The sequence below is a fragment of the Mobula birostris genome, chromosome 6 (assembly GCF_030028105.1).
Source record: "Mobula birostris isolate sMobBir1 chromosome 6, sMobBir1.hap1, whole genome shotgun sequence".
In the NCBI taxonomy this organism is placed as follows: Eukaryota; Metazoa; Chordata; class Chondrichthyes; order Myliobatiformes; family Myliobatidae; genus Mobula; species Mobula birostris.
In genome coordinates, this window is record NC_092375.1 from 47,070,011 (window position 1) to 47,083,083 (window position 13,073).

Here is a 13,073-nt window from a genome sequence, read left to right on the forward strand (position 1 = left end):
GATGGTAAATGAGAAATACATGTACATATGCCAGAATTCTTAAAATAAATAAAACAGACAGTTTAATAATAAGATATTTTAACTAGCATTGTATTATTCAGAAGGACAAGACTTGAGATTATGAAGTCAGTATTTTACTCATATTAAAAAAATTAGACAAAACTGATCAATTTCCAAAAGACCCTGTACACATAATTAAAATAATAGCACTGTTTAATTATGTTTCCCTCAGCAATCAAATCCATTACACTGTGTTCAGATAAAATGGCCTCAAATAGAGTATTGTGGAGGGCACTTAGAAGAAAGAAAATAAATAAATTCAATACAGGAATTCTGTGTAAGGTACCTTGAAACAGCCAATAACTGTATTTATGATCAAAGAAAGAAAATCAATAATTGTTTGAATTCCTCCAATCAGGGTTTTGGTTTTCTGTTGTACCAAAATGGCTCTTAAAGTCACTAATTACATCTGACATGATAATAATCTCTTCCTAATCACTCTCAACTAATGATGCAACTTCCCACTGCTATGACCGCCCCGCCCCCCCAACCCATTACCAGCAGCCGAATCTATCTTCCTCCAATGTCTCTATATCATTGCCCATGTGATTAGGGCCACGTTTGTCAGAATCTGTTCCATGTGACCAATAAATTGTCTTCAGAGGCTTCTCTTCCCATTTTTACACTGTTCTTAGGGACAAACAGAACTACTTTTTAACCTCAACTGTGCATCTGTACAACTTTTATCCCTAAGCTTTTATTGAAAAAATGCAGTTCTCTTTCACATTATCATGTCTATATTGACATTAAATAATTAGTTATTATTTAATATGGATCCTAGATGAACAATAATTCCCACAAACTAAATGTTGAAAGATTAGATGTAGTAGTTTTCTTGTTCATTCATTTCACATTCCATTCCTCATACTGATTCATTCTTCTTCCCGCTTTCTGACTGAAATTCATGTATACTTCTTTTGATTTTTCACCTCATGGCCAGTGTAAAGTCACAAATCCATATTATCATTAACATTACCTGATCACATTCTGCTTCTGTCCATCTACAGCTGAAAACCTAGTCATGCTGTTGTTATTTCTAGATTTGACATTCTCAATGCAATCCTGGCAGATCCCACCATCAGCTCCTGGGCCCTCAGAGGCTCCATCTTCCTCTCACCCCAACCCTCCCCTTTCCACTGACACCACAAGACTCCCTCCCCCTCGCCCCTCTGATCCCAGCTCTCATCCGTGCCAGGTCTTTACCATCCCCTCTGAACTTCAACTCTCTGAGGCAGAGCGCTCTGTCCTCAGTAAGGGCCTCACGTTTGTCCCCCTTCGCCCACACCTCAGCAAGTTCCGCGGTTCGCAATGACGCGGAACTCTTCTTCCGCCAGCTCCGTTTTCCAGCCTACTTCTTTGGCAGGGACTCTTCCACCCCCACCGATGACCCCTTCTCCCATCTTCAACCCTCCTCCTCTTCATGGACACCCTTCTCTGGTCTTCTGCCTGCCCTGGATCTCTTTATTGCTAACTGCTGATGGGACATCAACCGTCTCCACTTCACCACACCTTGTTCCCATTCCAACCTCACTCCATCTGAATCCTCTGCTCTCCACTCCCTCCGCATTAATCCTAACCTTACTATAAAACCCACTGATAAGGGGGGCGCTGTTGTAGTCTGACGCACTGACCTCTACCTTGCCGAGGCACAGCGACAACTTGCGGATACCTCCTCTTATTTACCCCTCGATTGTGACCCCACTAAGGAGGATCAGGCCATTGTCTCCCACATCATCACCGACTTTATCCGCTCAGGGGATCTCCCATGCACTGCTACCAACCTTATAGTTCCCACACCCAGCACTTCCCGTTTCTACCTCCTACCCAAGATCCACAAACCTGCCTGTCCTGGCAGACCTATTGTCTCAGCTTGCTCCTGCCCAACCGAACTCATTTCTGCATACCTCGACACTGTTTTATCCCCCTTTGTTCAATCCCTTCCTACCTATGTTCGTGACACTTCTCACGCTCTTAAACTTTTTGATGATTTTAAGTTCCCTGGCCCCCACCGCTTTATTTTCACCATGGATGTCCAGTCCCTATATACTTCCATCCTCCATCAGGAAGGTCTCAAAGCTCTCCGCTTCTTTTTGGATTCCAGACCTAACCAGTTCCCCTCTACCACCACTCCACTCCGTCCAGCGGAATTAGTCCTTACTCTTAATAATTTCCCTTTTGGCTCCTCCCACTTCCTCCAAACTAAAGGTGTAGCTATGGGCAACCGTATAGGTCCTAGCTATGCCTGCCTTTTGTTGGCTTTGTGGAACAATCTATGTTCCGTGCCTATTCTGGTATCTGTCCCCCACTTTTCCTTCGCTACATCGACGACCGCATTGGCGCTGCTTCCTGCACTCATGCTGAGCTTGTTGACTTTATTAACTTTGCCTCCAACTTTCACCCTGCCCTCAAGTTTACCTGGTCCATTTCTGACACCTCCCTCCCCTTTCTAGATCTTTGTATCTCTATCTCTGGAGATAGCTTTTCTACTGATGTCTACAATAAGCCTACTGACTCTCACAGCTATCTGGACTATTCCTCTTCTCACCCTGTCTCTTGCAAAAATGCCATCTCCTTCTCACAATTCCTCCGTCTCAGCCGCATCTGCTCTCAGGATGAGGCTTTTTATTCCAGGACGAAGGAGATGTCCTCCTTTTTTAAAGAAAGGGGCTTCCCTTCCTCCACTATCAACTCTGCTCTCGAACGCATCTCCCCCATTTCACGTACATCTGCTCTCACTCCATCCTCCTGCCACCCCACTAGGAAGAGGCTTCCCCATGTCCTCACCTACCACCCCACCAGCCTCCAGGTCCAACATATAATTCTCCATAACTTCCGCCACCTCCAACGGGATCCTACCACTAAGCACGTCCTTCCCTCCCCCCCCCCTCTGCTTTCCGCAGGGATTGCTCCCTATGCAACTCCCTTGTCCATTCATTCCCCCCATCCCTCCCCACCGATCTCCCTCCTGGCACTTATCCTTGTAAGCAGAACAAGTGCTACACATGCCCTTACACTTCCTCCCTCACTACCATTCAGGGCCCCAGACAGTCCTTCCAGGTGAGGCGACACTTCACCTGTGAGTCGGCTGGGGTGATATACTGTGTCCGGTGCTCCCGATGTGGCCTTCTATATATTGGCGAGACCCGACGCAGACTGGGAGATCATTTCGCTGAACACCTACGCTCTGTTCGCCAGAGAAAGCAGGATCTCCCAGTGGCCACATATTTTAATTCTACGTCCCATTCCCATTCTGATTTGTCTATCCACGGCCTCCTCTACTGTAAAGGTGAAGCCACACTCAGGTTGGAGGAACAACGCCTTATATTCCATCTGGGTAGCCTTCAACCTGATGGCATGAACATTGACTTCTCTAACTTCCACTAATGCCCCACCTCCCCCTTGTACCCCATCCGTTATTTATATACACACATTCTTTCTCTCACTCTCTTTTTTCTCCCTCTGTCCCCCTCACTATACCCCTTGCCCATCCTCTGGATTCCCCCCCCCCATCTTTTCTTTCTCCCTAGGCCTCCTGTCCCATGATCCTCTCATATCCCTTTTGCCAATCACCTGTCCAGCTCTTGGTTCCATCCTCCCCCCCGTCTTCTCCTATCATTTCGGATCTCCCCCTCCCACTTGCAAATCTCTTATTAACTCTTCTTTCAGTTAGTCCTGACGAAGGGTCTCGGCCCGAAACGTTGACTGTACTTCTTCCTAGAGATGCTGCCTGGCCTGCTGCGTTCACCAGCAACTTTGATGTGTGTTGCTGGCAGGATTGTCTTTGTCACAAAGGGTAGAGTGAGGCATGCACTAGTTACATTCTGATTTGTGTTACGTTTTCAACCATCACCACCATGGCCGCTGAGCTACCCTATTCAGCAATACTGTAATTGTAAAATTTGCACCTATATTTTCAAGTCACTCAGTGAATCTTTGGAGATATCGTTGTTCCTCTAATTTTAATATAGGTCACCTAATTCTTCAATGTTAGTGGTCAGGTTTTGCTGTCAAGTCCATGTCCCTTTCAAAACCGCTAAACATTTTTCAATACTCCTTCCTCTCTAGATTACACAATTTAAAACTTCCTCTGACAACCCTTTGCTGCTCTGAAATCTATGTGGCTCTGTGCCACTTTTGATAATATTGTTTGAAGTGCCTAAGGTTTTTGCTACACATATAGACTGTTCTTCCTATCCATTGTTTTAAAAAAGTTAAACAAACAATATTTCTGCCCACCCCAGCAAACACATTTCATGTCTTTCTTCTTCTGAATATGCATCCAGTTGCTTTTCTGCAAATTAAATTTCACTTGACTTCTAAGCTCCAAAATACCATTGAGTCTAATTCCACTCCAAACTGTAAACAGTTCTCCATGAACAAAAGCACCAACATTTAACCATAACAAATATTAGGCAGACTGGTCCCCAGTTGTCGGTACAACCAGTTTATCTGTTTGAATATGGGTGATTATTATTATTAGCTCATTGAGCAATTTGCTGGCTTCCTCTATGAGTAATCCTGTTAGTTCCATTTTCTGACTGTCCTCATAATCTACAATTTTGTTTTTTTTTAATTCTCCCTCATCTATTTCTAGTTCCCTTCTGAAAGTGGCAGTCAAATCTCCCTCCATTGATCTTTCAAACAGCGCATCATAGAACATGATGGAAGATGAGCTTCAATTTCTGCCTCACATGAACAAATTTTCATTCTACCAGTCTTTTAAAGTCTATCATTACTCTCCTCACTGTCACTTTACACTTGGAAGCTTATGACATTTACGCATGCTAGAAATGACACTTAGTACATCAAAGTCCAAGGAAAAGGGGTAATGGAGAAAAATAGCATGAAATATAGGGAACTCCAATGCATACCTCTTTCAGCCTGAAAGTTTACTGTTGCTATTATTCTGTTTCCCACCCATACAATAATTTTGTATCCATTCTGTTCCTGCCCCTTTAGCTCCATGGGTTGTTTTGCTGATAAGCTTACAACATGGCACACATCGAAATGTTTTGGAAGTTCACATACTGCATATAACGGCTTTACCTTCACTAATCCTATGTGAGTTTATGGACCATCAGCCATTCTAGCACCTCTGCAAAATTTCTCAGCATTTACAGCATATGCTCTTTTGCACAAAATTTTTTGTTAGCCACGTTTTTCATTAGTTCGTCAGGTCACTACATCCACTAAAGTGACGTACAGTCAGCCCTCCTTATCCGCGGGGGATTGGTTCCGGGACCCCCATGGATACCAAAAAAACGCGGATGCTCAAGTCCCATCCAGCAGACCTCCGGACCTTATTTAACCTGCCTCAGTGCGGTGGACTTTAGGACCCAGCGGAGCTCTGAATCCGAAGTGTTTCTGTTCATGAAAATAATCACAATCATGATTGAAAATAAAGTGGAAATAATAAAGCAATCGGAAAGAGGTGAAACACCATCGGTCATTGGAAAAGCGCTCGGCTACAGTCGGTCACCGATGGGAACAATTTTAAAGGATAAAGTGAGAAAGGCCCAGCCCCGATGAAAGCTACAATTATTACTAAGCAACGCAGTGGTTTAACTATTGAAATACATACGTTTCTTAAGTGTTTTATATGCACAGAAAGGTAAAATGTATACTATATACTAAGACAAACGTTTGACTAACTGACCCTAAATAATACCAGATGTACCCGTTCCGACTTACTTAGTAAGAGAACTTACAGTTTTTTTTACCCCGATCTGCGGTAACCTACGCACATCCTCCCGTATACTTTAAATCATCTCTAGATTACTTATAATACTCAATACAATGTAAATAGATGTTATACTGCATTGTTTAGGGAATAATGACAAGAAAAAAAAAGTCTGTACATGCTCGAACAACAAGTGCTGGAGAGAGGACTTCCGGAATTTCCCGATCTGTGGTTGGTTGAATCCGCGCATGTGGAACCTGCGGATAAGGAGGGCCGACTGTACTCCATCCAGAGAAGCTACAGATGTGTATAGAATTTGTATTGTTTGATTGATACCAGCTGGATTGAATAGCTGATAATTCTTGTCTCTTTGTTCCACCTTTAGTAAGATATCAGCTTTCAGATGTGTAGCAAACTGATAACCACTAGGATTCCACAGTTTATACCAAATCTTTCACTTTCTTATCCAAGCAATATCTATCTTTCTTGAATCTTTTAATTCTTACCAAACTTCCATTTTCAAAACTGTATTCATTGCTTCTCTACCACGCCTTCATTACCAGTTGGAAGTAATAAAATGCTTTATTGATTTTTATTATCCTTCTTGCAACAAGTAGTTGTCCTTTCTGCCTCTTTTGCTGATTCCCTTCAAGTTTTCTTTTGTGTGACCTTTCCTACAGGTGCCTTTTTGGATGGTTTCTCTTCTAAAGAGGAATTTCAGTTTTTGCTGCATCAACTACTTTTCCAGAAATTGGATCACCAAGGAGGTGAACACAAGTATCAATTTGCGCAGAGAACAAACTCGGTGGTTCTTTGAATTAAAAGATACATACCCAACAGTGCAGATGCAGCTTCCACCAACCCATTGTAAATCTGAGAATTCTGCGATGGGTAAATTTTCTCCCACAGTATTTGAATGTAATTCAATATTTGAAAATAGCCACAGGTAGACAATGCCCACCATACTGACCAGCAGAGCAGCGGCCCTGAAGAATAGCACTGTATTAACGTCTTCCATAGAAATGCAAGCACAATGCAAATACGTTTGAATGGCTTTTTGTTCTGTAAAAAAAATTTTAAAAAAACATTACTGTCAGACTTTTATCTGTCACATAACTCTAAGCAATATACTTAATATTTTGAGGCAGAAACAGAATTGTGTATTCTTGTAGAAAGGCCATATCTTTTCATCAAAATTATGTGACAAACTAACAGTGGCATCATGATATTAAAAGTTTTTAAATCATGGGGCATAGAAACCGATGCTGCTTCATGCAGAATACGACACTAGGTGGCAGTAGTGTAAGAGGCTCCCACTACGTAGTCCTACGTAGCAAAGTTCTTCCAGAACGCCTTTGACCACAGGGCCATCAGGCAGTGGTCGGCACGTAGTGTTCTGCAGGCACTGCAGGAGAAGGACGTGATGGACACAGTGGGGTGGTTCCCTGAGCAGACTGTCCAGTTCATCTGGCAAAATGCCTCATTGCCAGATCTCACCAACAGGCACCAAGACCTCGCCTGGCTGGCGGTGAGAGGGGCCCTCCCAGTCAGAGCCCTCCTGTACACCCGGAACGTCGTCTCCGCACCCCACTGCCCACGGGAGGACTGCAGTGAGGAGGAGTCTGTGACCCACCTCTTTGCACACTGTCAGTTCGCAGAGAGGGTGTAGAGGAGGATGGACGGGCTAGTGTCACGTTTTATCCCCAGCAGCTGCGTAACAGAGGACTCTCTGATCTACGGGCTGTTCCCGGGGACGCACACGGAGACCAACATCCGGTGCTGCTGGCAGATCATCAACTCGGTGAAAGACGCTCTTTGGTCGGCCCGAAACTTGATGATCTACCAGCACATGGAGATGTCCGTGGGAGAATGCTGCTGACTGGCACATTCTCGGCTGCAGGAGTACGTGCTGAGGGACGCACTGAAATTCGGGGCAGCCACCGCAAGGGCCCGGTGGGGAAGGACCACAGTATGGGTTTCTCCACCCGTGGGAGTGGGAGGGGTCGGGGGCGGGGAGTATATCCCTCAACAATGATATGGTAAGCTGAACTACTGGAGTGCCACGTGGGTGGCTATAAATACGAATATGTGCTGAGTATAATGGAAACGTATGTAAAGGATGAAAAGTTATTGAATGGTTTATTGTATATATTTATTTTTGAATAAAGTATATTTTGAAATAAAAAAAAGAGGCTCCCACTTTGCTAATCCCACGAAAATGGCTGCCAATTTAGTCTGCACTGTTTGCCTCAGCAGCACGTTCATCCCAGTTATGTTTTTGAGTAATGTATCCTCCCCAGTAACCAACATTCTTTCTCGTGTCTTTACTAATAGACGCCCCTGACTTCTCCACCTATACCCTGAGCCCTGAATCCCAATCAGGGCTTCCACTTATATCTGAATGTTCAGGATCTGTGTCTAAACAGACCATGAACTCTTTGCTTTTTCATGTCCCCACATGAAGTGGTAGTTAGAAACATAGAAAAACTACAGCAAAATACAGGCCCTTCGACCCACAATGCTGTGCCGAACATGTATTTACTTTAGAAATTACCTAGGGTTACCCACAGCCCTCTATTTTTCTAACCTTCCAAGCATCTTAAAACTGTGCCCTCTTGTGCTAGCCATTTCAGCCCTGAGAAAAAGCCTTTGACTATCCACACGATCAATGGCTCTCATCATCTTATATACCTCTATCAGGTCACCTTAAGTTGTAAGAGGTCTCAGGTCCCCCTGGTGGGGAGGCTTGATTAATCTGGAAACACTGAATGCACTTCCATGTGAGAAGTTGGTGTGGTGCTGGGCCAGTCTGATCAGTCTGCGCCCCCTGTACCAGTAATTTCCTTCCCCTCAGCCCAGGTCGCAGATACCCTTTCCATGGCAGCAGCACTCGGCTCAACTCCCTCACGATCAATGATACTTCCACAAGGTGTACATCAATCTCTGACTGCTGCACTTCTGCCTTGAAAAGGGCCAGGAACATTTCCTTACACGTCGACTGGTAGTCATTGTCTGTGTTAATTTTGCTGCTTCCCTTTGACCACAAGGCCCTGACTTTCATCTTTCCCTTGTCATCCTGCCTCAGTATTTCCATCCTACTGAACGCCACCCTCAGGGATGCCCCATTTGCAGTGCCAAGACCTCCCTTTAGTGCACGGGCACATTGCATAACTTTGTTCATGTCCCTGATTTAGTATCTCATCATCCAGGCCATCCCTCACTAAACCACTGTAATTTCCCATATGCATGATGACAGATCAAAGTGCCATGATTTCCTTGTCTATGGTTCACCAAGGCACACCCACTTGTTCCCAGTACACAGCAGAGGAGTAAACCCGCAATACTGCGCAATGGACTTGCTCATCATTTTTATTCTGCACCTTGTTATGAAAATGGCTTTGTATAGAAAGAGTAAATGGCCTCCTCTGTGGTTAGAGGCGCCAAGCCAGTACCTGTATCCCACCACAACCAGGTAAACCACAAAGAGAATTTATCTGCTCTTTTGCTCATATTTATCCCACATGGCCCCCTTTCCTCATCCTTCCACACTTTGGTCATTTACTTGCCTCCTGGTGTTGACAATGGATCATTACTGGGAGTATTCTGTACTGCTGGTTCTCATGTGCAAACCCTGCTCACACTTCAATGGAAGATCCTCAGGACTGTAACCATTTCAAGCACTGGAGTCGTACCGTATATTGCTATCTCAGCCGCCAGGGTCCCAACCCTTGGCCATTAATGCCCTCACTCTGATGGAAGATAGACCCCGATCCCTCAGTCTTGCACCATCTTCCTACCATACTTTAATCAGCATTACATGTTAGAGTGGTTTGCTGGATTTTTGTCTTACATCTCATTCGTGGTCAGTTAGGGTGACAATTTGCTGTTCTCGGGTTACCACTTTCCACACGTCGTTCTGCGCCTGATGCAAGTCGTTCTTTTTACCCAGGTGCACAGCTAGATCCAAAAGGCTGCATCCTCACCCTCCTTCCGTTTGGAGAAACCCTACCTTTTAGGCAGAGTCACTACTGTACCTGGGATGTTGCCACAACTGCTTTCCATCTCAGCCTTCAAACACATGGGAAGACAATACCTGGACAATATGTTGGCCACTTCCCGAAAACAATGGGCGTTGTCTGTCTACCCCAGCAGCCTAAACTCTTAAAACTCAGTTTCGCCTGCACGCATGTCCTGTTGTTTGCAAAATACTGCCGAATCCTGCTGATTACGCCAATTTTGTAATGAAATGTTTTGTAATTAATTCTTTGTCCTTTCCTGATTCAGCAATAAAAGTATTTTTAAACAAAGGAGACATTATACAGGTGTTAAGGGTTATATACACACTATATATAGACTACTCACTAACCACTATAACAAAATACAGAATATAGAAAGGAAAAAAATAATATTTATCAATCCAAGCTGATACCATTTTGTCTTACAATCACCATTTTATTCTACACACTTGGCATATAGAAAGAAAGAATCAAATAAATCTTTTGTAAAATGTTCTCTTTACACCTTTTGGCCTGACTGAGATGCTTATGTATGCTAATTTTATTTTGCTACATGTACCCACCTTTTATGCGGAAAAATTTTTGCCCTCAGATCTCCTTTAAATATGGTCCTTCTCACCTTAAACCCATATTTAGTTTTAGACTCTCTTATTCTGGTGACTACCTAGTCTATTTATACCTTCTGTTTTTAAAGATTAAAGTATGTCACGAGCCTTGTGGCCCATCAGGCCGGTGCTTACGCCGGTTTCCGTGGCGTGAAGCGACTCAGAGTACGAAACTCCCCCCCCCACAGACGGAACGCCAGTCTATCGCGAGGTTAACCCCCAGCATTTTTTTTGCCGGTACCCATTCTCAGCTGGGTAGACTGGAGCATTGTGTGGTTAAGTGCTTTGCTCAAGGACACACACGCTGCCCCGGCCGTGGCTCGAACACACGACCTTCAGATCACTAGTCCAACACCCTAACCACTTGGCCACACGCCACACTTCGGCCTTCTGTGCTCGAGTGAAAACAACCCCAGTCTATCTGAGTGACAGTATTCTTGAAGCAGCACAAACTCAATCTTTAGCTCAAAAACAAAATTTAGCTACTAATTAACTTCCTGAAAAGGTGGAACCACAGCTCTCTCACCAGCCTGGGAATTTCAATAAAGTTGGTGACAGCTTACACTTTGCAGTTTTAAGAATATAATGCAGCCAACACAAAGTCAAAGTAAAAGATCTTTTGGAATACACAGTGCCATAAAACTTAGATGAGTAAAGCATCCAAGCGTAGGCTTTGATTTATTGAAATCGATTTGCTTGTGGAAGCAGCTATTTTGATTGGTTCAAAGGAGAGCAAGTTCACACAAAATTCACAACCCAAAGAAAAATACTATTTCTGATTTCAACTGCACGAAATAATGTGAATAAATAGATGTGGCACAGTACCGTAATTGTAAGGGTGTGCGAGGTGGCATTCATTGGCTCTAGAAGACGGCTAACAACCAAATGCTCAGCATCAGCATTGTCACAATTGAGCGGTAAAGATGATTCAAGTTCGCTTAATGACGATATTGCATCTTCTACTTTGATGTCTTTAGCATTACAGTTTCGCACCACTCTGTGAAAGAACATGCTTTTCTGTGGCATTGGAAGAAACATCGATGTAATAAAGGCAATTGTTGCACAAACTAAGGAAATGACATTGAGATAGAAGAGAGATATCGGAGTAAATGAGACCAGTATTTGTCCAGCAAGAGATCCCACTGTGTATCCAACCAACGTGGCACAGCGACAATATCCAGTTACTTTCTGGTACTTATTAAAGTCCACTACTGTGTAGATATAGGAATAATATGCCACTTCTGATGCAGTCACCATACCATAGAAGAATTCCACAAACTGCATTGCCAGCAGTCCTTGGGCATACAACAGCATGAACAAGGTCACAATCAAAGCTGCACATTGTATAATGATGACAGGCTTGTAATGAAGATAGTCAGTTGCAAGGAAGATGGGAAACAGAAGAACCAAGTAGGAGTAAGTCCATACTGGAAAAACCTCTTTCACCTATTTGGAAACAAAAACATCCAAAGTCAGCAAGATCAATTTATAACTTTCAATTACTGATTTCCATTACATTATTTTATCCAGAATCCAAGTTATTCAGAGGAAAAAGTACAGTTATGAAAGTTTTTTTTCTGTCAATTCTATACTCCGTCTTTCACCTTCCCCCTAGATGCTAACCCGTGCTTTAATAGTCCCATAGAAACCTACAAATATTGGTACCTCACTTCTATGACCACAGACAGTGAGACAACACACGCAAAATGCTGGAGGAACTCAGCGGCCAGGCAGCATCTATGGAAAAGAGCAAACAGTTAACGTTTTGGGCCGAGACCCTTCATTCCGACCATCCTGGTGAAGGGTCTCAGACCGAAATGTCGACTACTCTTTTCCATAGATGCTGCCTGGCCTGCTGAGTTCCTCCAGCATTTTGCGTGTGTTGCTTTGGATTTCCAACATCAGCAGATTTTCTTGTGTTTGTGGCACAGACTGTGAAAGACCACACCAACTATTACAAGAGGAGTCACATCTAAAATCTGGATTTATCTAAGTTCTACACAGCTGCCAAGCTGCAAAGTTGAGCACAGAGTTTTTCAGAAATTATTGAAACCCCAGAGCAACTCGCAATTTCAGAGGAAGGATGCCTTCATTTAGCAGATTTCATAAATCCAGAAGAAATCAGGAATTCAACACAAATCATACCCACACCGACAAAATCCTGTGTGGTCTACTATAGTGTGTGAAGCAGTCTCGTAGAATGAATAGCATTTAATGACAAACAGTTAATTATTAGATTAAAGGATGTGAGAATGACCAGTGATTGTTACTAATGTCCATCCTGCTTACAAATGTTTCTGTGGTAAGCACAGCAAACCCATATGGAAATCTTATTTCCAAAATGACCAATTAATATTTCAGAAAAGGACGAATCTGATTTATTGGGAAGAAAGCTATATTGTACATATTAAATTTTCTGCAGTATTGCGAAAGGGGGGTGTATGGGGTGTCTAGGGAGGGGTAGCACCTCTGGTGGGGGGGCCTTCCATGCCCTTTTTCAGGGCAGCTCGTCCACCTTTGGTTCCCACCTGGCGCTCAGCTCTCACCCCTCACCTGTGGCTCCAAGTAGCTGTAGCACGCGCAGCAGCAACACCCCGGTAAACGGTCTTGGCAGACGGGCCAAACCAGGTGAGGGTAGCCGAGGGGTCTTTGACCCTTGGTGAGGTAGGGGGTCTGTCTATCCCAGCGTGTGAAGTCTGGCACTGGCAAGTG

General features: G+C 43.8%; 1 protein-coding gene across 3 annotated transcripts in view; it reads right to left on the reverse strand.

Annotated features, from left to right (window-relative positions):
- The window catches only part of LOC140199022 (thiamine transporter 1-like), a 28,260-nt gene that overhangs the window by 11,292 nt on the left and 3,895 nt on the right, over positions 1-13,073 (reverse strand). For all 3 annotated transcript variants that reach the window (XM_072260421.1, XM_072260423.1, XM_072260422.1), the window contains exons 2-3: positions 11,187-11,807; positions 6,574-6,802 (exon numbers count right to left, since the gene is read on the reverse strand). In XM_072260421.1, the coding sequence (XP_072116522.1) occupies positions 6,574-6,802; positions 11,187-11,807 (850 nt within the window). The remainder of the gene's footprint in view (positions 1-6,573; positions 6,803-11,186; positions 11,808-13,073) is intronic.